The sequence below is a fragment of the Crocuta crocuta genome, unplaced genomic scaffold, assembly GCF_008692635.1.
Source record: "Crocuta crocuta isolate KB4526 unplaced genomic scaffold, BGI_CrCroc_1.0 scaffold13, whole genome shotgun sequence".
Lineage (NCBI taxonomy): Eukaryota > Metazoa > Chordata > Mammalia > Carnivora > Hyaenidae > Crocuta > Crocuta crocuta.
In genome coordinates, this window is record NW_027530007.1 from 7,835,126 (window position 1) to 7,860,520 (window position 25,395).

The 25,395-nt window shown below is 63.6% G+C and overlaps 1 protein-coding gene across 1 annotated transcript; it reads left to right on the forward strand.

Moving 5' to 3' along the window:
- Positions 1-331: 331 nt before the first annotated feature.
- MMEL1 (membrane metalloendopeptidase like 1) lies at positions 332-25,395 on the forward strand. Its single transcript, XM_077763890.1, is given in 23 exon segments — positions 332-375; positions 7,395-7,472; positions 8,045-8,104; positions 8,984-9,145; positions 9,380-9,460; positions 12,695-12,790; positions 13,183-13,301; positions 13,800-13,865; positions 14,892-15,026; positions 15,028-15,135; positions 18,510-18,646; positions 18,859-18,952; positions 20,169-20,297; positions 20,631-20,729; positions 21,221-21,304; positions 21,676-21,779; positions 22,048-22,106; positions 22,622-22,741; positions 23,505-23,638; positions 23,740-23,805; positions 24,363-24,458; positions 24,861-24,937; positions 25,035-25,395. Coding segments are annotated over 21 exon segments (2,106 nt in total). The 5' UTR covers positions 332-375; positions 7,395-7,472; positions 8,045-8,064; the 3' UTR covers positions 25,135-25,395.

Genomic DNA, 25,395 nt, shown 5'->3' on the forward strand with positions numbered 1-25,395 from the left:
CTCTGTGAACCTAGTTTGTTCGATGACTTTGTCTTGTGGCAGCGGACTGCTTTTTCTTGCGTTTCATGTACCTCATGCATTTTCACTGAATCCTGAATATCGCGAGGAAGAGTAGAGACCAAGGCAAATAGTATTTGCAGCTGGAAACAGGGACCTGTGTGCTGTCTGCAGGCGTGTGGGCTCCGACTCGTCGAGTCAGCAGTTAGCTTCCGGCTTTTGCTTTTGCTCTTGTTGCCCTCGATGCACCGCAGAATCGGAGCCCTCAGCAATGGGCTGCTGTTACCTTGTGTTTTCCCCTCGGCCTCACTCAGGGTGGTCCCCGGATGCCTGCGACACAGTGGGGTCTGTCTCCGCGCCTTTGTCCCTCCGCAAAGGGTAAGTGGTCATTGCTCATGGGTGGTCGGCTCACGCTGGGGGCAGGGGGCTCTGATGTACCGGCCGCGTCTGGGCCCTGGAGTGGAGCAGCCCTGGCCGATCCCCACGTCCACCAAATTTTGCTTCACCCTGAGTTGTCCTGCCCTTCCCCCAGAAGCAGCAGCTCTCAGCTTGATGTCGTCCTAAGATGCTGGGGCCACAGGGGTGTCCTGTCCCTCTCCCCTGGGGCTAGAAGGGGACTTTTAGTTCTGACCCTCCCCCCAACCAGTGGAGTCCTGCCTGGTCCCCGGGCCAGGGAGAGGGTTTACCACCTTTTCCCCAGAGGCTCACAGCTCTTGCTCCCGACAAGAGGAAGGTCCAGGCGAGCAGGGGGAACCCGGCCCGTGTGCCTCAGAGGAAGCAGACGACCCCTTGCACGCCTGTCCTCGGAGGGGGGCTCTCTCTGGCCTTCTGAGAGCTGCCCCCCGTGTCTCTCGTCGGCACCTGCTGAAGGCCATGTGAGCGAGGCAGCATCGCCTCCGGATGCTCCAAACCAGCAAGCTAAGGCACACGCTGGCCTTTAAGAACGCGTGACGGTTGTACCTCAGTCCCTCTGACCATGTGTATGGTGACCAGTCTCACTCCTGGGTCCTGTGGGGGGTGGGGGTCGCTACCGTCCCTCCTTGGAGGGTCATCGCTCTCTGAAACTCTGTTTCCCAAGTTGCCGCTGACCTCGGGCCCTAGACCGGCTGTAGGGACACTGCCGTGTGCGGACCGTCTGGCTCCTCGTGTCTTCGGGGCGGGCGCGGTGCCGTGTGGGGCTGTTGACGTCCCAAGCAGGAAGCAGACCCGCTCTACCTGAGACTGCCGTGCGCCCGGTTAGTGGTGAGGCACTCGGTTCATGGACCCTCCCCACACCTTGCAAACAACGCGCCGTTTAGAGCAGAGCGAGTCTCTTCTACGCCGACTCCATGTTCTCACCGCGCTCACTTTTCCCACCTCGCACTCGGTTTCTCTGTTCTTCCACCTTCCGTCTCAGGCAGTCCTCATGAGACCGTTTCTCTCGACTCCAGAGCGCGTACTTCTGGAGCCTCCTATTCAAGGTGTGGTTTGTGGACCGGGGGCGTCAGCCTCCCCGCGGAGCTCGTCAGGTCTTCGGAGGCCCAGGGCCCGGCCCAGGCCTCCTGGGTCAGAATCTGCCTTTAATCCCCAGGTGGGTCGTCTGCACCGGTTTAGACAGCGTTTGCGGAACTGGCTTGATGATCAGAATGACCCGGGGCAGTTCTTATACCTGCAGACCCGGGGCCTGGGCGGCTTCCTCAGCAGACGGCTCGTGCTGTCCGTTCTGGAGGATGGAAGTCCGGGATCAAGCCACCGGCCAAGTGACCTCCTGGAGAGGACTCTCTTCTTGGCTTGTAGCCGGCCACCGTCCCGCTGTGCCCTCGTCTCCGTGGCGGAGAGAGGGCGCTCTGGTGTCCCTCCTTGATGACCGCACTCAACCTTCGTCACCTCCTCAGCCAGTCACACTGGGAGCCAGGACCTTGGCCTGTGAACTGGGGTGAAGCCGCACTCAGTCCCCCATAGGCTTCAACGTCTGTACGATGAGGGACACTTGAGGCGTTTCTCGTGGTCAGGCAGGCGTGGGGAGCTCCGCGGTCACAATTCTTCCGTGGCAGGGGCGCCTGGGAGCCTCAGTCGGCTAAACATCAGACTCTCGATTTTGGCTCAGGTCACGACCCCAGAATTATGGAATCAAGCCCCACACTGGGCTCCATGTTGATCGTGGAGCCTGCCTGAGATTCTCTCTCTCTCTCTGCCCCCCACCCCCCATTGCCCATCCTTCAGTGATAGTTTAGCTGGTGAGACAAATCTGGACCCAGTTCTCCCTCGACGGCTTGAAGATTTGTCCTCGGGGTTTTCTGGCCTCTGCAGCCGCTGTGCAGAAATCTGGGCCCATCTAACTGGTTCTTTGCCCTCCGAGCTGTGCTTCCGTTGCCTCTGGTATTTTTCACTTTCACCACGAGGCATTGAGCTGCGAAAATTTGTGTTTATTCTGCTGTGGACACATTGTGATTCCTGAGGCTCAGCATCAGTACCATGTCCGCACTGTGGGAAGTCGTACACTCTCTGGATACTGTGTCTCCCTCGTGACCTCTCTTCTCTGTTGTAAACTCTGGTTGCGTGTGTCCTCAACCTCCCGTTTTACCCTGCGTGCCTCTCTGGGAGGGTCCGTCTCTTCGTCCTGCATCCTGGGTGAATTCTTCTGGACTAAAATCCAACCCACTAAAGCTCTCTTCACCTGTGTTAGAGCTGCAGAGATTCTCCCCAAGATTACCTGCAATGACTTAGAATAACATACCCTTTAGGACACCGCCTTCCCTCAGCTACAAATTAAAATGTTGGCTGCATTTTGCAGAACGTTGATTCTCCAAAAATATATCTGAATATGTCTGCACCTGCAGCGCGTAAAGGTTTCGACGACACCGTGTAATTACAGCGATACGCCGTCACTTAGGTTTCAGTTGGCAAAATAAACAGGGGAAAAATCCAGAAATGCAATCTCGGCAACTACATTCTTTTGTGTTTCTAGAATTTATAATTTATTCTTTCACACGCTGGTTCTTTTTAAATGCTTCCTGCCCTTGTTTTTAATCGTGTCCTTTACTTCTTCAAATATACTGGGATTCGTTTACCGCTTCCTCACAAGGTGCCCCGATGCGCGGGGGCTGAAATAGCATCGTCTACTGGGACACGCAGAGGCGCACAGCCGGGCGGGAGTCAGCCCACCCCGTCCGACTCTGTTCCGTGTGAACCGCACCCGCTGCGCGGACCAGCAGTGGGCCCGGGCAGAGTCAAGGAGGACGGCTCGAAGCCCTCGGGCCCCAGGGCCGGGCTCCGTACTGGACTAGCATCCCTTCCATCTCACTCTGTTGGCCCAGAGGCCAGCCCACAGGCCAGGGAGGGAGCAAACGCCCTCCGGCGACAGGATGGGGGAGGAGTCGAGCTTTGGGGCCCGCGATGCCCGGGCATTTGGGGTCAGAGCCCTAGAACACGAAATCCTCAGGGTTGACGGTTCTGCCGTGCTGTTCACACCCACGGAGGCCTGTCGCTGTCAGCGTGAATCCGTGCGCTCGCACCGCCTTTACCTGCGGGGCCTGTGTCTCTCGGGCCGAGCAGTTTCCCTCCAGAGAAGGCATGTTTGTTTCCATCAAGCACCTGGGGAGACCACCTGCTTATAACGAGGGTCTCAGCTTGACGTTTCCGTGGCCACACGGTCGCGTGAGCCCCTACGGGCACCTGCCTGACGACCAGCCTGTGCTCGTTCTCCAGGGAGGAGGGTTCTTTTCCACCTGAGATTTCTGTGGCCTTTGTTGAGACAGAGAGACAGGACGTGGTGACAGAGGGAGGGAATAGAAGTCATTCCAATCAAGGCCAACCTTTATATATTTTTTTAGTGTTTGTTTTTTGAGAGCGAGAGAGTGGGGGAGGACACAGAATCTGCAGCAGGCTCCGCACTGACAGCACACAGCCCGACGCGGGGCTCGAACCCACCAACTGTGAGATCGGGACCTGAGCCGAAGTCGGACGCTTAGCCGACTGAGCCCCCAGGCGCCCCGGTGACTGTTAACTAGGGCTCTACTTTGTTCAGACGCCCTCCGTTCTGCCCTCGGCCCTGTTCTGTCCCAGGGTCCTGCAGGGTGCGCCCTGACGTCATTCATGGAATCTTCGCCGGCTACTCTTGGCTGTGAACCATCAGCCTCCCCTCGTTTCTATGAGCTGGACAGTTTTGAGGCGACCTGGCCACGTATTTTGTAGAATGTGTCTCAGGTGGGATTTTCTCACGGTTAGACCGGGGTGATGTGTTTTGGGGAGGAAGCCTGTAACCGAGGGGTCCATACTTACGATGACTCATCATGTCACGACCATGACCACGTGGCTTAGGCATAGAATGTCGTCCGTCAGGTGTCTACACCATAAAGTTACTTTCTTCACTCTCCCTACCGTCCCCTTGGAAAGGAAGTCACCAAGGACAGCTCACACCCAAGGGGTGGGGAGTCAGAATCCACGTCCCTCCAGGCGGAGCACCTCCGTAAAGCATTTGGATTTCTTCTGTACGGGGGATTTATCTATGTCCCCCACTTATGTGTTTATTCAGTGATGCAGCTATGTCAGCCTGGACTCACACACATGGAGCTTACACCCTGGATTAGAATCCACTTCTAATTTGCGTTGTTCAAATTGTTCCAGCTCTGGCCGCGGGGGCCGCTATCCGCGGGCTTCGGTGCTCCTCTGACCATCCCCCATCGCTGCGGCCTTGGGATTCCAGAGAAGAGGACTTTTGAGATGTTCCAGGCTCGTCCTGTATATTTTTTGTCCCTGTTAGAGAACCCGGCCTTTCTCCAAGGGCCCCGGCTCCCTTTACTGGGTGACAGTGTTAGAAGCCACTCTCGGGTTCCTAGATGTCATCGTTGCTGCTGGGTCATTTTGCTTCCAGCCACTCTCAGCTGACGGGTGATGACGTGTGTGCGTGCTCATCCGCGTGTAGGAACCGCGTGTGTCTATGTCAGTTCCTTCCAGCCCCCCCAACCCCCCACCCNGTGAGGAGTCTGGCCTTCTGCCATCCACTGCTTACCTAACTCAGTCCCAGTGTTCATGCATCCTGGTCTGAGGATTGCCAACCTGCATTCCCACGGGGACCAACTTCACTGACGACGGCTGCGCACTGATGGAAGGCTCCTTTTGCCTTTTTTTTTTCACGTTTGTTTATTTTTGAGAGAGTGAAAGAGCACAAGCAGGGGAGGGGCAGAGAGAGAGGGAGACACCGAATCTGAAGCAGACTCCAGGCTCTGAGCTGTCAGCACGGAGCCCGACGTGGGGCTCGAACCCACGAACCGTGAGATCATGACCTGAGCTGAGGTCGGACGCTTAACCGACTGAGCCACCCAGGCACCCCTGGCTTATTTCTCTTCATTGTTTCACAATAATTCCACTGTACGATGTGATACGGTTTATTTCTTCATGACTCTTCTGAAGGACCCCATGGTTGCAGAATTACACACAAAAACACCTGCTATAAAATTCACACGCAGGTTTTCGTGTGGACGTCAGCTTTCCCACCAGCTGGGGAAACACCTTGGCGTGGAATTGCGGCGTCACACCGCTTCTCTTTGGTTCCGTGGCGAGTTGCCAAGCTGGCTTCCGAGCTGGCTGCGCCGTCTGGGGCTTCTGCGGCCTCTGCTCTGCTCCGTGGGTCTTGCCGCTCTCCGCTGGGCACTGGTCGGGGTGACTTCTGTCGGTGCAGACCCTTCCCGGTGCAGGTTCAGCATACTGTGACGCCGACAGAACAAATTCTTCGCTTTGCTTCTTTCTGGTCATGTCCGTGTACCTGCTGACGTGCGCCATGTACCTCCGTGTTTCCCATCTTTTGTATCAGATCCTTTAACCTCGTTAGCATAATCGCTAAGGACTGCCACCAACTCTGACAGCTGGTCCCCGAGTCCGCTTCTGGGGAGTGTTTTGGGGTTTTCTGGATGATGGGCCGCGTTTGCCGTAGCTTCATCTTCACGCACAGGGATTTCTCTCGGCTTCCCTGCCCCCCGGGACAAGCGCCTGGCGGGTGGCAGAGCAGCGTGGGACCCCATCCCTTGCGCCAGCTCCAGTGCTGGGGGCCTTACACACTCCTCCAACCTGGCGCCCCTTTGAGGAGGACCACCCTCCTCGCGCCGTGGCTCCAAGGGGAGCGCGGTCATAAGTCCCTGTCCTCGGGGAGGGCGCGTCCCTGTCTGGAGCTTGCGGCTTCTGCGGGTTTCCCGTCTGCAGCTCTCGGGTGGGCGCCTACAAACCCCTGCATCGCGGCTGCTGCAGCTCGTTCTCCCGGCCAGGGAGGGAGTCACAGTCTCTTTCAACTTTCTGCGCCCTAATCAGAGGCAAGAATCCCTCTCCCCTTCGTCGTGTCTTTCACGGGAGCTCAGATGTCTTTGTCCACTGCCACTGAGGGTGCGGCCCTTTGGGGTCCGAGGTCTAGCTCTTGTCCCAAGGCTCTGACAAACCCCGTGGGCCAGCCATGCCTGAGCACCCACTTGCTGCTGCATTTCCGCTTCCCATCAGCGCCGCCGTCCTTCCCCACGGGGCCAGGGCTCCCCGAGGCAGGGCCCATGCCGGACTCGTACCTGAATGCTCGGTGCCCGGCGCCGGGGCAGACTCGTAACAATCAGCAAATGTCGGGCTGATGGGCGCACAAATGGTGGGTGCAGAGAGCCACAATAGCAGGTGGGGGAGAAACATCCCCAGACCCCACGTTTCATAAGTGTGTCTTCCCATGGCCCGGACCCCAGGGAGCACCCCACATTCCGGGAGCTTCCCGCGCCCTCTGACCTGCGTGAGGTCCCGTCCCTCCTTCCCGCCAGGTCTCCACGTGCCTCCCTAGTAGGGGTGACTGGGCCACACGCTGGGTCTGTAGGTGGCCAGGCCCCGCAGGCCTTCTCCCTGCACCTCGCCTCCCCTACCCCATCCAGGCCGAGTCCCCACCCACCCGGAAGATCCAGACGCTGCCCGGGTGATGCCCCTGCCCTCTGCGGGGGACAGATGGAGGGTGGTGGCCAGTGAGGCAGAGAGTGAAAGTGACATCCTGTCCCCTACACAAGCTTATTGTTCCTGCCTCGGTTGGACCCCAGCAGCTGCCCACCTTGCATATGTGTGGCCCACGACCTTGAGATAGAAGAGGAAGTCAAAGGGGACTTCACTGAGGGGAAGGAAGGCAGACTTCTGCCTCAGGAGCCCTCCGGACCCAGGCAGATGGGGGTGGGTCTGGAGAGTGGGGGTGGGCAAGCCCGGGGAGCCCCCGGGGAGCCCCCTCCCCCTCCCACTCAGGGATAAGCTCTGCTGGGTTCCCTGGTGACACGTCCTGGCTACAGGGAGGCAGGCAGCCCCCCAGAGCGCCCTGGACTCCCCACCCCCGCACCGCAGGAAACCCCCAGGGTGCCCCCAGCAGGGAGCCCCAGCAGGGGAGGCGGAGGGCTGAGTGCTCTGTTTCTCCCCAGGGGAGCAGCCGACGCCCTCTCCTACCCGGCTTTGCTTCTCAAAGGAAGAGAGGACCATTGTAAAACGAAAACCCCGAGGTAGCTTTGCCTTCCCTTCCAAAACACGGCCCAAGCAGGTGGGCTGGAGACGGGGCCTCCGTGGGTGGTGTGCAGCACGGGCCCCCGAGTCCCACGGAGACAGGCCAGGGGCAGGGGTGCAGCCACCGGCGCCTGCGCAAGTCCCCTGCTCCCCAGGCTCCTCAGGGACGTCGTCCCTGAGACCAGGCAGGTGCACATTTATACGACCAGCTAGGCCCGCTGGGGGGCCAGGGGGGCATAGTGTGCAGAGATGAGCACCACCGGCGCCCTGCCTGGAGGAGGTGCCCTGACGGGGGCGAGAGCTGGCTGGCAGACAGGCAGGGAGGCAGAACCGCCAGCCCGGGGGTCAGCCTGGGGGCGTGCAGGGCTCAACCAGCGTGCGGTCGTGAGGGCCCTCTTCCTCTCGTAAGGCCCCAGGCCTGGGCCACCTGGGGAGGACCCCAGATTGGCCGGCCCTCGGGCGGTGGGTTGAGCTGCGGGTGGGTTGAGGCCCTGCCCGCCCCAGCAGACCCACTTCACCTGTGCCCCGTCCCTCCGCGCCCCCACTCGCTCATGCTGCATCTTGCCCACAGCCATCCAACGGCCCCGGGCGATGGGCGAAATCTGCACCACCCCTGGCTGTGTGATAGCAGGTAAGCCCTTCCCCCACACCTCCCATGGCCCTGCCCCAGGGCCTCCTCCCCAAGGCCAAGGGGAGCCACCCCAAGACACGGCATGGGGCTGGTGGGCAGTGGGTGAGGAACGCAGGTCTGTTCCCGCTGCCCAGCGCCGTGCCCCCCGCCCCCAGGAAGCGGCCCCTGCGCCCACGAGGCCCCTGTGACAGGGAGGAAGGTAGTTCGGGGCCAAGGGCTCTTTCCTGCTGTTACAGAAAGAAAGGTCACATGAACATACAAGTTTCCTCCCACAAATTTCTCTTAACATTGGGGGCCACATGTTGCTATTTGCAGATGGAAAATAGTGAAAACCGTCTGAAGAAACATCAGTAAAAATCTCAGAAATGAGGTTTTTCTGCCCACGCTGGGGTGGCGGACGAGCATCCGCGCTGGTGGGTCCCAGCCAAGTGGGACAGAGGGCGAGGGAGGGCCCTGGTGTGGGGGGGTGCCCAGTGCGGAATCCGGCCGCGAGCCTTCAGCCGGGAACCAGACCACTGACGCTGCAGGCTCCTGACGCTGGGCAAAGGCATCTCCTCTGACAGCAGACAGACTCCCCGTGACGGATCAGGGCCCCCCACCCCCTGCTGCAGACCCTCTGAACGCCTCCTGGGAGCCAGGCAGCCCTGGCCGCTGCCCCAGCGTCGTACTTGGGGCATCCTGGGAGAGGTCACGGGATTCTAGGTCACATGGCTAATAAGTCATAGACCCAGAACTTGAATCCTGCTTCCAACCTCACCGAGGCTCAGAGAAGGTGACTAACACCCCCAAGGGCGCACAGCCATTATCGAATAGCAAACAGTGCAGCAGCCACCCACGACTGGGTCCCCCTCTCCCTCTCCACCCCTTGGGGTCGAGCAGCCGCCAGGATCCTCCAGAACATGGACCCATCCATGGAACCATGTAACGACTTCTACCAGTACGCGTGTGGAGGCTGGCTCCGGCACCACGTGATCCCCGAGACCAACTCCCGGTACAGCGTCTTCGACGTCCTTCGAGACAAGCTGGAGGTCATCCTCAAAGGTGAGATGGCCGTGACCTTGGGGGTGGAGCTGGGTGAGGCTGTACGTCTGCCCCACTCAAGGGTGTCCGTGGGGCCATTGGGGCCAGGGGAGAAGAAATTGCCTGGGACAAAGACAGAGTGGGGGCAGGGGGCCCTCCTCTCGCTGAATGGGGGTTGGGGGGGTACCAGGACCTTTGCCTGGCTCTCCCGGCAGCTGCCTCAGGCCGCTGTCCTGCCCCCTCCTCTTCACACAGGGGTGCTGGAGAAATCCGCCGCCAAGGACAGGCCGGCTGTGCAGAAAGCCAAGATGCTATACCGCTCCTGCATGGACGAGAGTGAGTCGGGGGGGCTCCTACATGGACGAGAGCGAGTCAGGGGGGCTCCTGCATGGATGAGAGTGAGTTTGGGGGCTCCTGCATGGACGAGAGTGAGATGGGGGGGCCCCTGCATGGACGAGAGGGAGTCGGGGGGGCTCCTGCATGGATGAGAGCGAGTCGGGGGGGCTCCTGCATGGATGAGAGCGAGTCGGGGGGGCTCCTGCATGGATGAGAGCGAGTCGGGGGGGCTCCTGCATGGATGAGAGCGAGTCGGGGGGGCTCCTGCATGGATGAGAGCGAGTCGGGGGGGCTCCTGCATGGATGAGAGCGAGTCGGGGGGGCTCCTGCATGGATGAGAGCGAGTCGGGGGGGCTCCTGCATGGATGAGAGCGAGTCGGGGGGGCTCCTGCATGGATGAGAGCGAGTCGGGGGGGCTCCTGCATGGATGAGAGCGAGTCGGGGGGGCTCCTGCATGGATGAGAGCGAGTCGGGGGGGCTCCTGCATGGATGAGAGCGAGTCGGGGGGGCTCCTGCATGGATGAGAGCGAGTCGGGGGGGCTCCTGCATGGATGAGAGCGAGTCGGGGGGGCTCCTGCATGGATGAGAGCGAGTCGGGGGGGCTCCTGCATGGATGAGAGCGAGTCGGGGGGGCTCCTGCATGGATGAGAGCGAGTCGGGGGGGCTCCTGCATGGATGAGAGCGAGTCGGGGGGGCTCCTGCATGGATGAGAGCGAGTCGGGGGGGCTCCTGCATGGATGAGAGCGAGTCGGGGGGGCTCCTGCATGGATGAGAGCGAGTCGGGGGGGCTCCTGCATGGATGAGAGCGAGTCGGGGGGGCTCCTGCATGGATGAGAGCGAGTCGGGGGGGCTCCTGCATGGATGAGAGCGAGTCGGGGGGGCTCCTGCATGGATGAGAGCGAGTCGGGGGGGCTCCTGCATGGATGAGAGCGAGTCGGGGGGGCTCCTGCATGGATGAGAGCGAGTCGGGGGGGCTCCTGCATGGATGAGAGCGAGTCGGGGGGGCTCCTGCATGGATGAGAGCGAGTCGGGGGGGCTCCTGCATGGATGAGAGCGAGTCGGGGGGGCTCCTGCATGGATGAGAGCGAGTCGGGGGGGCTCCTGCATGGATGAGAGCGAGTCGGGGGGGCTCCTGCATGGATGAGAGCGAGTCGGGGGGGCTCCTGCATGGATGAGAGCGAGTCGGGGGGGCTCCTGCATGGATGAGAGCGAGTCGGGGGGGCTCCTGCATGGATGAGAGCGAGTCGGGGGGGCTCCTGCATGGATGAGAGCGAGTCGGGGGGGCTCCTGCATGGATGAGAGCGAGTCGGGGGGGCTCCTGCATGGATGAGAGCGAGTCGGGGGGGCTCCTGCATGGATGAGAGCGAGTCGGGGGGGCTCCTGCATGGATGAGAGCGAGTCGGGGGGGCTCCTGCATGGATGAGAGCGAGTCGGGGGGGCTCCTGCATGGATGAGAGCGAGTCGGGGGGGCTCCTGCATGGATGAGAGCGAGTCGGGGGGGCTCCTGCATGGATGAGAGCGAGTCGGGGGGGCTCCTGCATGGATGAGAGCGAGTCGGGGGGGCTCCTGCATGGATGAGAGCGAGTCGGGGGGGCTCCTGCATGGATGAGAGCGAGTCGGGGGGGCTCCTGCATGGATGAGAGCGAGTCGGGGGGGCTCCTGCATGGATGAGAGCGAGTCGGGGGGGCTCCTGCATGGATGAGAGCGAGTCGGGGGGGCTCCTGCATGGATGAGAGCGAGTCGGGGGGGCTCCTGCATGGATGAGAGCGAGTCGGGGGGGCTCCTGCATGGATGAGAGCGAGTCGGGGGGGCTCCTGCATGGATGAGAGCGAGTCGGGGGGGCTCCTGCATGGATGAGAGCGAGTCGGGGGGGCTCCTGCATGGATGAGAGCGAGTCGGGGGGGCTCCTGCATGGATGAGAGCGAGTCGGGGGGGCTCCTGCATGGATGAGAGCGAGTCGGGGGGGCTCCTGCATGGATGAGAGCGAGTCGGGGGGGCTCCTGCATGGATGAGAGCGAGTCGGGGGGGCTCCTGCATGGATGAGAGCGAGTCGGGGGGGCTCCTGCATGGATGAGAGCGAGTCGGGGGGGCTCCTGCATGGATGAGAGCGAGTCGGGGGGGCTCCTGCATGGACGAGAGTGAGTCGGGAGGGGCTCCTGCATGGAGGAGAGTGAGTTGGGGGGTGGGGGGGTTGCTGGACCCGCCAGCCCCCCCAGCAGAGCATGGCAGAGGCCACTCGGGACTCATGGCCACAGAGGCTCTGCCTCTACCTGGCCGCTGGGTCCGGGCTCCTGCGGGGGACAGGGACTCACTGCCAGCCACTTGCGACCCTGTTTACACCCTGACCCCAGCCTGGGTCACACTGTCCAGGCAGGGGGTCAATGGTGGGGGTGCACCGAGAAGCCCCAGGGAAGGCGCACATGCGTGTGTGTCCGTGTGCGTCTCTGTGTGTGTGTGTCGGTGTGTGGACACCCGGGCGCTGCTACGAAGCTGCTCCGTGCTCTGGTTCCCAGGAAGAGCTCTCCCACACCCCACACCCCTCTGGCCTGTCTCCCCTCACGCCCCCGCCTGGGGGTCTGCAAGCCCCGCTCCCAGTGTCAGCTGCTCTGCAGGGACCACTCGCCCTCCTTAGTATCAATGGTTCCCTGTTCTGTCCCCACCTCTGACTGCGGAGGAAGCCGCGTGCGGCCCCCAGTGCTCACGTGGGGCTCCTGCCTCCGGGAACCCCGGCCCCCCTGGGCTCCCCTGGAACATTCCCTGTTTCCACCATGAGGCTCCCTCACGCCCCTGCCTCCCTGTGAGTCTCCAACAAACCAAGTGACCCGGCGGCCCCACCTCTGCACCCCGACCTTCACCTTATTTGTGACCCAAGTTCCCGAGCTCCCTGCCCAACCTTCGATGCCGGGCAGAAGTTGTTCGCGTCCAGTCCGGTGTGCTCAGCTGGCCGTGGGCTGAGCCCCCCACCCCGTGCAGCACCCCTGGGCCACAAGGCCTCCAGCGACCTGGCTCCCCCACCACCCAGCTGCCTGCCCCCCTCCCACGCCCCGTGTCCTGCCAGTGTGTCTGCCTCGGTCAGTCCCCGGCCCCGTCACACCTGCGTCCATCTCTGCTCCTCCCAGGCCCTTCCCTGTCCCCGTGTGAGGGGGGCCGCGCTCTGTGCCGGGCGTGCCGCGTCCCCACGGGTCTGTGCGAAGGTGGGCGTCTGGGGGGTGACTCCCCCTCCTTCCCTCTCAGGCGTGATAGAGAAACGGGACTCGAAGCCCCTGCTGAACATCTTGGATCTGATGGGAGGCTGGCCGGTGACCATGGACAAGTGGAACGAGAGTGTAGGTAAGGCCAGGGCCGGGGGGCGGCCTCGCTCTGCAGACAGGCGGCCACCGCTTGGGGCTCCTTGGGGCCGAGGCCTCGCAGGCTCAGGCGGGCGAGGTCGCACCTGCTGCCGGCGGGCTCCCCGCTCTGCAGAGCGCCGGCCTCCCCACCCCTGTGGGGGGGACTCACCTCCCAGACCCAGGGCGCGGGGGCGGGGCACGGGAGGCACCTGTTGTCCCCAAGCAGGCCCTTGGCGCCGGGGCCCGCGGGCGTGCTTGCCACCGCGAGCCAGGCAGGGTCCCCGATGTCCCCCGAGCTCTGGGTTAGGAGGCTGGGGTTCACCACCCGGTGAGGGTCTGGCCGGGCCCCCCGGGAGCCCAGTGGGTGTCCAGCACGAGGCGCCGCCCCCCCAGGCCCCAGGTGGGAGCTGGAGCAGCAGCTGGCCCTGATGAGCACGCAGTTCAACAGGCGCGTCCTCATCGACCTGTTCATCTGGAATGACGACCAGAACTCCAGCCGGAACATCATCTACGTACGCGCCGCGCGGCGGGGGGCGGGGCAGGCCGGGGGCGCTCCCAGGGCTGTGGCCAGGGGCACGTGAGCCCCGGGGCCATTCGCAGGGCCCTGCTCTCAGCCCTGTCCCGCCCGGGGTGTCAGCTGCGGGCCGAGCCGGCTCCCCCAACCGTGTGTCCTGGCCTTTGGCGCCAGGGCAGGGAAACGGACCCCAGAAAGCCACCGCTGGCCACAGCGAACCCACCCCGTGCAGGGAGGGCCCGCACGTGGCCCGCACCCCGTGGGTCACCTGCTCAGCGCACCCCTCAGAGTGTCCCCAGAGGCCGTCCGCCCGTCACTCACAGAGCAGGGCCGGGGTGCCAGGTGTCCACACACGCACGGGCCCGTCCCCTTCCGGGCGGAGCCCTGTTCCCACTGGGCACCCCAGTGTGCGGGGAGTGGAGAGAGCTGCCGTCCTCCTCAGCCAGGCTGTGGGGACCCCAGCCCCTGCCCGGGGTCACACCCTCTGTGTCTCCAGATAGACCAGCCCACCCTGGGCATGCCGTCCCGGGAGTACTATTTCAACGAAGGCAGCAACCACAAGGTGAGTAGGGTGCCCCCCCCACCGCGGCTTCAGGGCCCACCTGCCGCCCCTGCGGCCCCTTGCCCCCTGCCCCCCCCCACACCCAGCAGCCTTTGTGAACACCTGCCGGGTGCTCTGAGGGCTGTGGACAAGCAAAGCCCAGCCTTCATCGTCACCATCAAAGGGACAGTCCCTAAACACCACGGGCCACGTGGGAGGGCAGACTCAGCTGAGCCGGTGGCCCCGAGGCCCACACCCTTCGCCCCGTCTCACCGGGGAGGACTGCGGTCCACACTGCTGGTCTACTGCGTAGGGCCCGTTGAGATCTGAACTCAGGCCACCTGAGCGCAGGGCCTGCTCTCATAACCATTCTGCTGCTGACCCAGGAGGGAGGGACACAAGCAGCGGGTAGCGGCAAGCCGGGGCAGAGGGAAGAGCCATTGTGAAAGGGCCCACGGCCAGGAAGCAGCATGGTGGGCCTCCAGGTGGAGGCGGGCTGTGAGCTGGGCCGTGAAGGATGAATCCAGCCAGGAGCACAGTCGAGTGTGGCTGACAGAAGGAGCCCTGGGTGGGCGGGTGGAGCTGAGAGAGCCAGGCCGGGCAGCTGCGCTGGAGACCCGCCTGGGGCCGTGGGTGGAGGTGTGGCTTCTGTGGATCCCCCTGCGGAGGAAAGCCCCTCCCTCCCTCCCAGGTTGAGGCAGGCAGAAGGCAGGGCCAGGCAGGCGCAGACCCTCAGGGCCCAACGCCCGACCCTCTGGCCGAGTCAAGCCTGGCTAGAGCGGCCCACCCTCAGCCCAGCATCTGACAGCCCTGGCCCCGCCCTGCTGTGTGCGCCCAGCACTTCGTGCCCAGGTCTCTCTGGTCCCGTGAAGTCCACGGACACGGGGATCGGGGTGGGGAGTGCAGCTCTAGGCGGCAGGCCGTGACNGCCCCAGGAGCAGCCGGGGGCCTGCGTCCCGTCCTAGGCCCACCCCGCCCCCACTCAGAGCCCCATGGGGGCCCAGGCGGCTGAGGCCGCCAGACCGCGAACCGAGCCCTCCGGCCCAGGTGCGGGAAGCCTACCTGCAGTTCATGACGTCGGTGGCCGCGATGCTGCGCGCAGACATGAACGTCCCTGAGAACAGCTACCTGGTGCAGGAGGAGATGGTGCAGGTGCTGGAGCTGGAGACGCAGCTGGCAAACGTGAGGCCCAGAGGCNCAGGCCACGGTCCCCCAGGAGGAGAGGCACGACGTCACCACGCTGTACCACAGGATGGGCCTGGCGGAGCTCCAGACCAAGTTTGGCCTGAAGGTAAGGCCCTGCCCCCATCAGCCCCTCAGGAAGATGCGAGCGCCAAGGTCACGCGGCCAGGGACACTCTCACCCGGGGGCGGCAGCTGCTGTTCCCCGGGCCGTCCAGGCGCGCAGGGCCACCCCATCTGGGAGGCGGGTGCAGCAAAGACCCGACTCCCCTGGGCAGGAGACCGGCAGGGAGGGGCTGCCGACGTGCCAGAGCCAGCCGACCCCTGCCCGGCACACTCTGTCCCCAGGGCCTGCTGGGAACCCCTACAGGACTCTGCCCCCTCCCCTCCCCCGCCAGGCCCTCCCTGCTGGCCAGGCCTTCTGCCCAGGGTGCTGGCGAGGGGACCGGGGGTTTGCGCCCTTCCCAACCCCGCACTCAGCTGGCTGACCGCCCAGAGCCACCGGCTTGTCCAGGGCCTCCGGCTGGAGGGAGAGAAACGCAGCAGCTGAGGCCCGAGTCAGGGGGCAGGGGGGTTGGCGAGGACAGAGCCGAGTCAGGGCCGAGGACAGGGGTGGGCTACACACTGGGGCTCCTGACTCCTGACCAGAAAACCCAAGTGCCTAGAGCCAAAGAACAAAGCAGAACTCGGGAGACTCCTGCCCAGGGTTCATGGCACTTGGTGTTCCAGAAGGCTCTATGGCCCCTGGATCCTGCCCTCTTCCTTGGCACCTGCTCCCAGTGGCCAACCCAACAGCCCGCCCAGCCCCCAGCGGGCACCTTGGGGGACCATGGAGGGGGTGGGGCAAGGCCAGCCAGGAGGGGCTGCACCACGAAGCTGAGGTGTGAGAGACGTCTTGGAGGAGGGACCGACTGGGACGTGTGGCCCAAACAGAGGGGCAGCCAAGGGCAAGGTCGTGAGGCAGGGGCTGCAAGGTGACCGGAGGTCAGATGAGGCACGGGGGGTGAAGGGGTGGACGATGCCAGACCTCCTCCAGGGCACCGGCTCGGGTGCTGCGTGACAGGGCTTTGGGGCACAGACTTGACTCGCGCTGAGGACCAGGCGGTAAATGGTGGCAGGTGGGGACAGCAGGCGCGGTGAGAGGGGCGGCCTCCGGATCTAGTTGGAAGACAGGCAGCGGGATCTGCAGATGTACTAAATGTGGGAAGTGAGGAAAGAGGCGAGAAGCCCAGCGGCCTGCAGCCCACGTGGCGCCGAAGCGGCCTGGGGGAATGTCCTGGAAGCCAGGCTCGGGCCGTCTGGTGTGGGCTGCTTTTGTAACGCTTGGGCCTGTGTCCGCGCGCATGTCCACACAGCCCTTGCTCAGACTGACACCCTCCCCGTGGCCCTTCCCCCCACCCCCCTCGGACCCAGGTAGGTCTCCTGCCTGCACGGGGCTCCTCTCCTCCTGCGTTTTGTAGAAACGACGTCTCAGCGTCATTCACCTCATCTCACTGGGCGGCCCATGCTGACTGCCGCGTCGTCAGTTCTGAGAACACAGCAGTGCCGGCCCCTGCTGTACCCGTTTTTTAATGTTTATTTATTTTTGAGAGAGAGAGCGCGCAGGGGCAGTGGGAGAGGGTCAGAGAGAGGGAGACAGAATCCGAAGCAGCTCCAGGCTCCGAGCTGCCAGCACAGAGCCCGACGCGGGGCTCGAACCCACGCACCGTGAGATCATGCCCTGAGCCGAAGTCGCACGCTCAACCGACTGAGCCCCCAGGGCCTTTGGGCCACATCACGCTCTGGACTCCTCTGACTAACGTGGCCGTGCTCATTCATGTGCGTGTCTTTTGGGGTGTCCCTGCGTGCACCTGGGAACGGGACGGCCAGGCCACGCACGGAACGCACATATGTCCCCTTGAGCGGTGACGCCAGACCTTCGCTCTAAGTCGTTGTCCCCAGGGGACAGAGTCGCCGTCCCCAGCTGCAGTGTATGAAAGGTCTTCCGAAGATGCCTTCATCTTCCAGCAGACGTGTTCTTAGCCCTTCGGTTTTCGACGCCGTTAGGAAAGGTCTTCCTGTGTAGTGGACCTTGGGGTCGTTCGCTCTCGTGTGCGGGGCCCCAGACAGGGCGGTTTTACTCCGTGCACGTGCTCGCTCTCACACGTTGTCCGCGGGCCCTGTCAGGTTGTGTGCACCTGAAATCACGTCCTTTGTGAACAGTAAGTTTTATTTCTTCCCTTTCAATCCCTTACTGATTTTCCGTCATTTACTTGTCTTACTGAGGAGGCGGGGACACCGGGTCACCAGAGTAGAGGCCGTGTCCCCTTCCTCAAAAACACACAACATTGTCTCGTTGTTACAGTCGCGGGGACGGTTTTGTCTTTGCTGCTGCTGCTGCTTGTCCGTAGATTCCCTTCACCAGATTGTTGAATTTGCCTTCTCTTTCTAGTCCGCTAGGACTGTTTATCACGAACAGACGGCAAAATTTATTAAACGCCTTTCTTCCTCATCCACTGAAATTAGGACGTGATTGGGGCACCTGGCGGCTCGGTCGGTTGAGTGTCCAGTGTCAGCTCAGGTCACGGTCTCACGGTTGGTGGGTTCCAGCCCCGCATCGGGCTCTGTGCCGGCAGCTCGGAGCCTGGAGTCCGCGTGGGATTCTGTGTCTCCCTCTCCGTCTGCCCCTCCCCTGCTTGTGCTCTGTCTCTCTCTCTCCCCCTCTCTCTAAAAAAAAAAAAGAAAAAAAAATTTAAATTTTTAATAAAAAAAGTAATTAGGATGTGATTTTCCTGCTTTATCCAGTTATCATGGTGAATCACATGATTCGATTTTCCAATTTCACACACCAACCTTGAATTTCTTGAATATCAAATTGGGTTGTGACGTATTATCCATATTATATAGGTGTGGATAAATCCTATTTGCTAATATTTTCCATAGAATTTTTGTATCTATGATCATAAACGAGACTAGCCTGTTACCTTCTTTCCTTACAATATTCTTATTTGGGGGTTAAACTTTTTCTTGGCCTCATAAATCAGACAGAAAAGTTTTCTCTTCCTCTCTGGGAAGCTGGGTAAGATCGGCAGTCTGTCTTCCTTACATGTCAGACAGCAACTGCCGGGAAAGCCACACGGGCCTAGGAATCTCTGCGTGGGAATGTCTTAAATTAAAGATCGGTTTATTACACATGAGACAGTATTTTCTATGATTCTTGTATTCATTAGATATATATGTATTCTATTTCTCTATATTCTTATTGTTGCTAAACTTTTTTTCAGGAATTTTTCCATCACACTTAAGTTTTCAAATACTTTGGCATAATCTCTGTTCACAGCCTGTAGGCTCTGTGGTGGCGTCACCTCCCTTCACCCTGATTCAGGCCATCGTGCCTTCCCTCGTCTTCCCCGAGTGCCCTGGCGGGAGCTGGGTGTCCTCGATGCCCAAGAGCTGTGTCTACCTCTCTGTCCTCTCCCTCTTCTCCACACGCCCTCCTTCCCAGGGGTTTAACTGGACACTCTTCATACAATCTGTGCTGTCCTCTGTCAAAATCAAACTGCTGCCCGATGAAGAGGTGGTGGTCTACGGCATCCCCTACCTCCAGAACCTCGAGGACATCATCGATGTCTACTCAGCCAGGTGGGGTCCCCGGGGGGTCCCCGGAGGCCTCGCCGTCTCGGCCGCTGCTCCCACAGCCTCAGCCTCTCCTCACGGGACTGTCCCCAGGGAGCATCTTCTCTGGGCGGGCGGGACCCCAGAGGCGTGGGGTGAGCTCCCTGCTTGCCCTGCAGCCGCGGACCGAGGGCGCGCGCCCCTCAGCCACTGAAGGCCGGCCCCCCGCCCCCCCGCAGGACCATGCAGAACTACCTGGTCTGGCGCCTGGTGCTGGACCGCGTCAGCAGCCTCAGCCAGCGGTTCAAGGAGGCGCGGGCAAACTACCGCAAGGTGAGTGGGGCCCGCGAGCCGGCTCCGCCCCCGCCCCGTGGTCTCCACCCAGTTCCCCGGGCTGCCCACCTGCTCTGGGCCAACGCCAGGGTCCGCGCCGGGGGCGGAGCGAGAGAGGCTGACCGCGCCGGCCCTCCTGGGGCGGCCGATGACGGAGATCTGCTCTTTCAAAAGCAACAAGTAGGACATGACAGGAAGGGACAGGGCGGAGACGGCCTCTCCGCGAGGGTGACGCTGGCGACCCCGAGGCGAGAGCGACCCAGACACGAAGAGATCGGGGGCAGGTTCCTGAGGCAGGACCCCCCAGGGCCACGTGGTGGGAAGGAAGGAGATGAGGTCAGGGGGAGCCTGGGGGGCCGCAATCGTGGGACGAGCAGAGAGTGGGTTCCACGCGCCCCGAAAGCCGCCGGAGTGTTAAGAACGGGAGCCACAGTCTGGTGTCCTGCTTACGTGGTCATTCTGGCGGCTGGCGGGGGGGGTTGCGGTCAGGGCAGAGGCAGGGGACCCACCGGGTGGCCCTGTAGTCACGGCGGTTGCTCCAAGACCACGGTCAGAGGGGGCGTGGAGGCAGAGTGCAGACGGGCGCACCGTCCAGGCAGGGTGCCGGGGGGACCAAGGCGTCGGCAGCACACAGTTGGGGTATGAACAGGGGCCCGAGGGGCAGGGGAGTCAGGCGGACCCCGTGGTTCTTCACTAGAGAAACGGGACGGACTGAGGTCCTCCAGCGCACGGGAAAGATGGGCAAGTCACAGCCTCTGCCTTGGTGGGTCGGGCGGAGACACGACTGGCCAAGCGTCTCCACTTTGGTGATGGGAAAACCCATCAGGGCCCGGAGAGCTGGCGGCTGGCGGCTGAGCCGGATGTGGCCCCTGTGGCCCCCAAGAGTCAACACCTGCCTGTGCTTTGGGGTGGGGCTGGTGTCCGTGAGGTCAGAATTGGGCTGGCCAGCCAGGCCAGGGTGGCCGGAACAGGGGGCAAGGGGGCACTTGGGGCTGAGCAGGGCCCTGCCCCTGCGCCGGGGCAGAGGCCAGACTCCCAGCCTGGGTCGGGAGCCCGCCCCGGAAACCGCACACCCCGTCCGTGGCCATGCCCACTGCCAGCACTCACCGGGGAGTCCGAGTTCATCCGCGCCCCTGGGAGAATGGCCGCAGGGCGCCCAGGCCGAGGGCCGGGGAGCAGTGGCGCGTGAGTGCGTGACTGGGTGCCGGCCACACAGGTGCTCTACGGCACGACCGTGGAGGAGGTGCGCTGGCGAGAATGCGTCAGCTACGTCAACAGCAACATGGAGAGCGCCGTGGGCTCCCTCTACGTCAGGGAGGCCTTTCCCAGAGACAGCAAGGATTCGGTGGGTGCCCTGCGCTGGCACTGCCCGTGGCCCCTCCCTGCAGGGTCCCAGCCGCCCCCCCACAGGGACCCCGCTGGCCACTGGCAGCACGTGTGTGCCCAGGGGCACTGGGGAGCACACGTTTGCCCGGCGCCCCGTCACATGGGGAGGCCAGAGGCCCCACCCCCAGCCCTACAGGCCTGCCTGGGAAAGGGGACTGGCCGTACAGGCTGTGAGTTCAGGGGCGGGCAGGCCCTAGGCCCACCCAGGAGAAGGACCAGCAGTCAGGACCCCGGCCCGGCCCCAGCGGGGCCCCAGTGCTGGCATGCAGGACAAGGGCCGTGTGCTCCTCAGGTCAGAAAGCTCATTGACAAGGTGCGGGAGGTGTTCGTGGAGACCCTGGATGAGCTGGGCTGGATGGACGAGGCGTCCAAGAAGAAGGCCCAGGAGAAGGTGCGTGGGTGGCCGGAGCCCCGAGGTCAGGGCGTCCTGCCCAGAGAGGGCAGCCCCAGCAGGGGGGCACAGGGTGGCCGTCATCACACCCCTTCAGAGACCAGGACACCGAGGCTGGGTGTGGCTTGCCGGAATGGGGCTGTGGGCAGAGGCGGAACTAGAAGCCAAGTCTGGGAGACCCCCTGGCACCTGGGAGCGAGCGGGAGCAAGCGGGGGTGGCCGTAGCTACGGCCTCAGAGCAGGACCCCTCAGGGGTCAGTGTCAAGTGGAGACTGTACCACCCCACCCAACCCTCGGCCGTCAGACCCCTGGCTGGCTGTCGGGTGGGAGTCTGGCCTCGGGCTGAGCTGGTCCACCCCTGTCCCCGTTAAATCTCCGCACAGCCTGCAAGGGGGGCCGAGTCCCTCACCCCCTACCCATACAGCGGTGAGCAGGGGGCAGGGGGCCTCTCCTGCTGGGGCAGTCACCGACCGGTCCCAATGTCCTCCCAGGCCATGAACATCCGGGAGCAGATTGGGTACCCAGAATACATCCTGGAGGACAGGAACAAGCACCTGGACGAGGAGTATTCCAACGTGCGCCCCCCCCACCCAGGGGCCTCCAGAACCTCACCTGTCCCCTCACCCCCCCGCCGCCCTGCCCTCGAACCAGCCGTGTGAGCTATAAGCCATTGATGCCCTGGCAGGTGGTGCCGCCTTGCCACCTCCCTGGGCAGGCGGCTCCAGAGTCCCCTCTGTTACAGATGGGGAAACTGAGGTTGGAGGGAGAAGAAACGCGCTCTGTTGCATGAAGGCCCAGAGCCAGCACTGGCCCCCCAACCCCAACCCCTGCACCCACCGCCTGTTGGCCTCGTGCAGGACTTCCCAGGCCATCCCCAGGCGGGTCCCCAGCCACTCCTGACCTCCCCCGCCTGCACACCCGGCAGTGACCTCCCCCCCTCCCGCAGCTGAACTTCTCGGAGGACCAGTACTTTGAAAATGGTCTTCAGAACCTCAAGGCTGGTGCCCAGCGGAGCCTCAAGAAGCTTCGGGAGAAAGTGGACCAGAACCTGTGAGTGGGGGCGGCACTCGGGAACCCGGGACCATGAAGGGCAGCTGGCCTGACCCAGAGCCCCGCCCAGGGAGGCCCCAGGCCCCAGGCCCGGGGAGGATTCTGATCCACAGGTTGCCCAGACCCTGCCCCGGCTGTGGGCAATGCTGGTCTCCTGGCATGGCCACTGTGACGTGGGCCCTAAGGGCGGGGGCTCTGGTCGGCCGGGAGGGGCCTGCAGGGAGGGCTCCGGGACACGGGCCCCAGGTGACCGGCCCGCTCACCACAGCTGGATCATCGGGGCGGCGGTGGTCAACGCGTTCTACTCCCCAAACCGAAACCAGATCGGTACGTGCGAGCCCCTCTGTGACCCACCCAAGCCCTCCACTCCCTCTTGGGGGGACCTCCAGCCTGTTCTTGGGAGGAGAGAACCTCTCCCCACCTAGGGACTCCAGCCCTCACCCCATCTGCCGGAAGCTCCTCACCTCTGAGTAGTAGGGCCAGATTTTAGAGAGAGAGGCAGCAGACCCCGGTCCCGAGGGCAGCAGAGAATGGGGGTGGGGGGCAGCAGACCCCAGTCCCGAGGGCAGCAGAGAATGGGGGTGGGGGGCAGCAGACCCCAGTCCCGAGGGCAGCAGAGAATGGGGGTGGGGGGCAGGAGACTCCGGTCCCAAAGGCAGCAGAGAATGGGGGGGGCTAGGGTCTGCTGCACGCTGGCCCTGGCTTCTGACCTCAGGGGCCTGGATTGTCTTGTCTGTAACGTGGGGGTGGTGGCGGCCCACCTCCGGGCCACTTGGTTTGATGCAGGAGCCCCAGGGGTGGCTGCCGAGGGGCCTCACATCTCCTCCACCCCCTCTGGGCAGTATTCCCCGCGGGGATCCTGCAGCCCCCTTTCTTCAGCAAGGAGCAGCCACAGGCCTTGAACTTCGGGGGCATTGGGATGGTGATCGGGCATGAGATCACTCACGGCTTTGATGACAACGGTAGGGAAGCTGCGTGGGGAGGGTCACGCCCCCTCCTCCCCTCCCCACTGAGCAGCAGTCGTGGGAGGTGTCCGTCCAACCCCTTCAGGACTCAGGTGGGGACGCTGAGGCCCAGGGCAGAGAAGGGGAGCTACGGTGGCAGAGACGCGGGGGAGAGGACATGAGGGCTCCAGTGCCAGACCCTGACCCCAGCTCACAGGCGGGCCGCTCCCCGCCCCCCCGCCCCCAGGCCCCTGGGTTGGCAGTNGGGCTTCTCAAGCTTCAGGTCCTGGGCTGGCGTCACTCCAGCCCAGAGAAGTGCTGACCCGCCATTCCCACCTCCCGCCACAGGGTGCGGCCCCCTGCCTGGCTCTAGCGGCCTGTGACCACGCCCAGGGGCTCCAGCTGCCCCCCCACACCCCCGGGAAGGCTGGCTTTCCCACAGGGCTTGGCCATCGGGACCTACAAGGGCAGCCTCATGTCCCCCAGGACCACGTGCTCCCTTCCCCGGGGTCCACAGAGTTTGGACATCACAGCGGGGCCATCAAACCACGGTGTCTCTGGGACCCTGACCTTGGGGGTGGCCTAGTAGACCACCCGAGCCCCCCTCCCGGGCCTCAGCGGCCCGCTGGCTTGTGCCAGCCCTTCAGGCAGGCTGGTGCCCTGAGGCGGCCAGTTTCCTGCTCACACACGAGCTCTAGATATTGGGGCTCCCGGGAGGGCGTGCGGTGAGACCGGCGCCGGGCAGGCAGGGCGGTGTGGGCAGCCCGCCTCTGCCCGCCAGGCCGGAACTTTGACAAGAACGGCAACATGCTGGATTGGTGGAGCAACTTCTCGGCCCAGCACTTCCGGGAGCAGTCGGAGTGCATGATCCACCAGTACGGGAACTACTCCTGGGACCTGGCCGGCCACCAAAACGTGAGAGCAAGCTGTCGGCCGTGCCGCCACCGCCAGGGCCCCCCGAACCCCAGCCCGGCCCGCAGGGAGCCCGGCCGCCGACCGTCGTGTCCTGTGTGCAGGTGAACGGGTTCAGCACCCTCGGGGAGAACATCGCCGACAACGGAGGGGTGCGGCAGGCATATAAGGTGGGTCCAAGCAGGGGCCCCTCAAGGGTGTGGGGCACAGGTGCCTCAGTGAGGCAGAGACCGTGCCCTGCGCAGGCCGAGGCACGCCCGCAACCCTGCCCCATCTGTACGGAAGGCCCCGGGGAGCCAGCCTGGCCGCGGGTGGCTGTGCTGCCCACATTTTACCCCGACCTTAGCTGAACATTCGAGCCCCGGGGGAGCCACTGTCCATCCCCAAGCACGATAGTGACGTTCACCACGTCCCCTCCAGCCGTGGCATCGTCCTGGCGCCTGTGGCCTGAGGCACCGGGCCGCGGGGCTCGTCCTGGGCGGGCGCGGTGTGGCAGCGTGAGAGGGGAGCCCCCCAGGGCCCAGCTGGTGTAGCCTGGAGATGAGCACGGGGCAAGTAGGGCAGGAGAGCCCATCCCCGGGGTGCCCAGAGGGCCGTAAGGTGCTGAGGCCGGACCTCCGTGAGGACTGGGCCGGGAGCCAGACCTCCATTCTGCCCGGACCTGAGACCGGCGCTGAGCCCAGGAGCCAGGACGGGCCTGGGCCCAGCCCCTGCATGGTGTCTGCAGGCTTACCTCAAGTGGATGGCGGACGGTGGCAAGGACCAGCAGCTGCCGGGGCTGGAACTGACCTACGACCAGCTGTTCTTCGTCAACTATGCCCAGGTAGGAGCCATGGGCCCCTCCCCGCCTGCCGCCTTGCCAGCCGGGCACCGGTTTCCCCCTCACGCTTCTGGAAGGCGTCCGCTTTGGGGTACTTCCGGGGGCACGTTGAGTGGGCAAGCCAGGCAGAGCCAGGGCTTGTCAGCCTGGAAGGCTTCCTGGGGGACAAGGATGCAGAGACTGGAGCTGAGGGGCTTCAGATGTAGCTGGGGGCGGGGGTGGGGAAGTGGCTCCCCTCCCCCCACCTGAGAAGGGGCAGCCTGGGACAGGACAGGAGGGACTCCCCTGTGCCTAGAAAGAAATGGGAGCACTCGCCCAGTGCTGCCACCCCAGGCCCTCCCCACCCCCGCCTGGGNCAGACCCGCCCCTCCCCCTCCCATGGCCACGCCCCTCATGCACCCACAGGTGTGGTGTGGGTCTTACCGGCCTGAGTTCGCCATACAGTCTATCAAGACCGACATTCACAGCCCCCTGAAGTACAGGCGAGTAGCCCCTTGCATCCCCGCGTGCATCACGCACCCCCCAGCACCTGCCCCCCAGCGCCCAGGCAAGCTGGCTCAGGCTCCTGGCTGCCCGCAGGGTGCTGGGCTCGCTGCAGAACCTGGCGGCTTTCTCGGACGCCTTCCACTGTGCCCAGGGCACCCCCATGCACCCGCACGAGCGATGCCGCGTCTGGTAGCCATAAACGAGCCGCACTGCGTGGCCCACGGCCCACCTGCCGCCAGAGGCCAGGCGTCCCTGTCGCGTGCAGCAGGAGCAGCGAGCAAGGTCCCCGCACGTCGCGGCCCCAGCGCCCAGGGCGAGCGGTGACTGCCCGGTGCCCTCCGTGCCTGCGGCGAGGGGCACGGTGCCCCAGCCCTGTAGACGCACCCACTGTCCAAAGCGTCCCAGTCAGCTGTCCATGAGCTTCAGACTTGAGCTAAGTAAACACTTCAAAGAA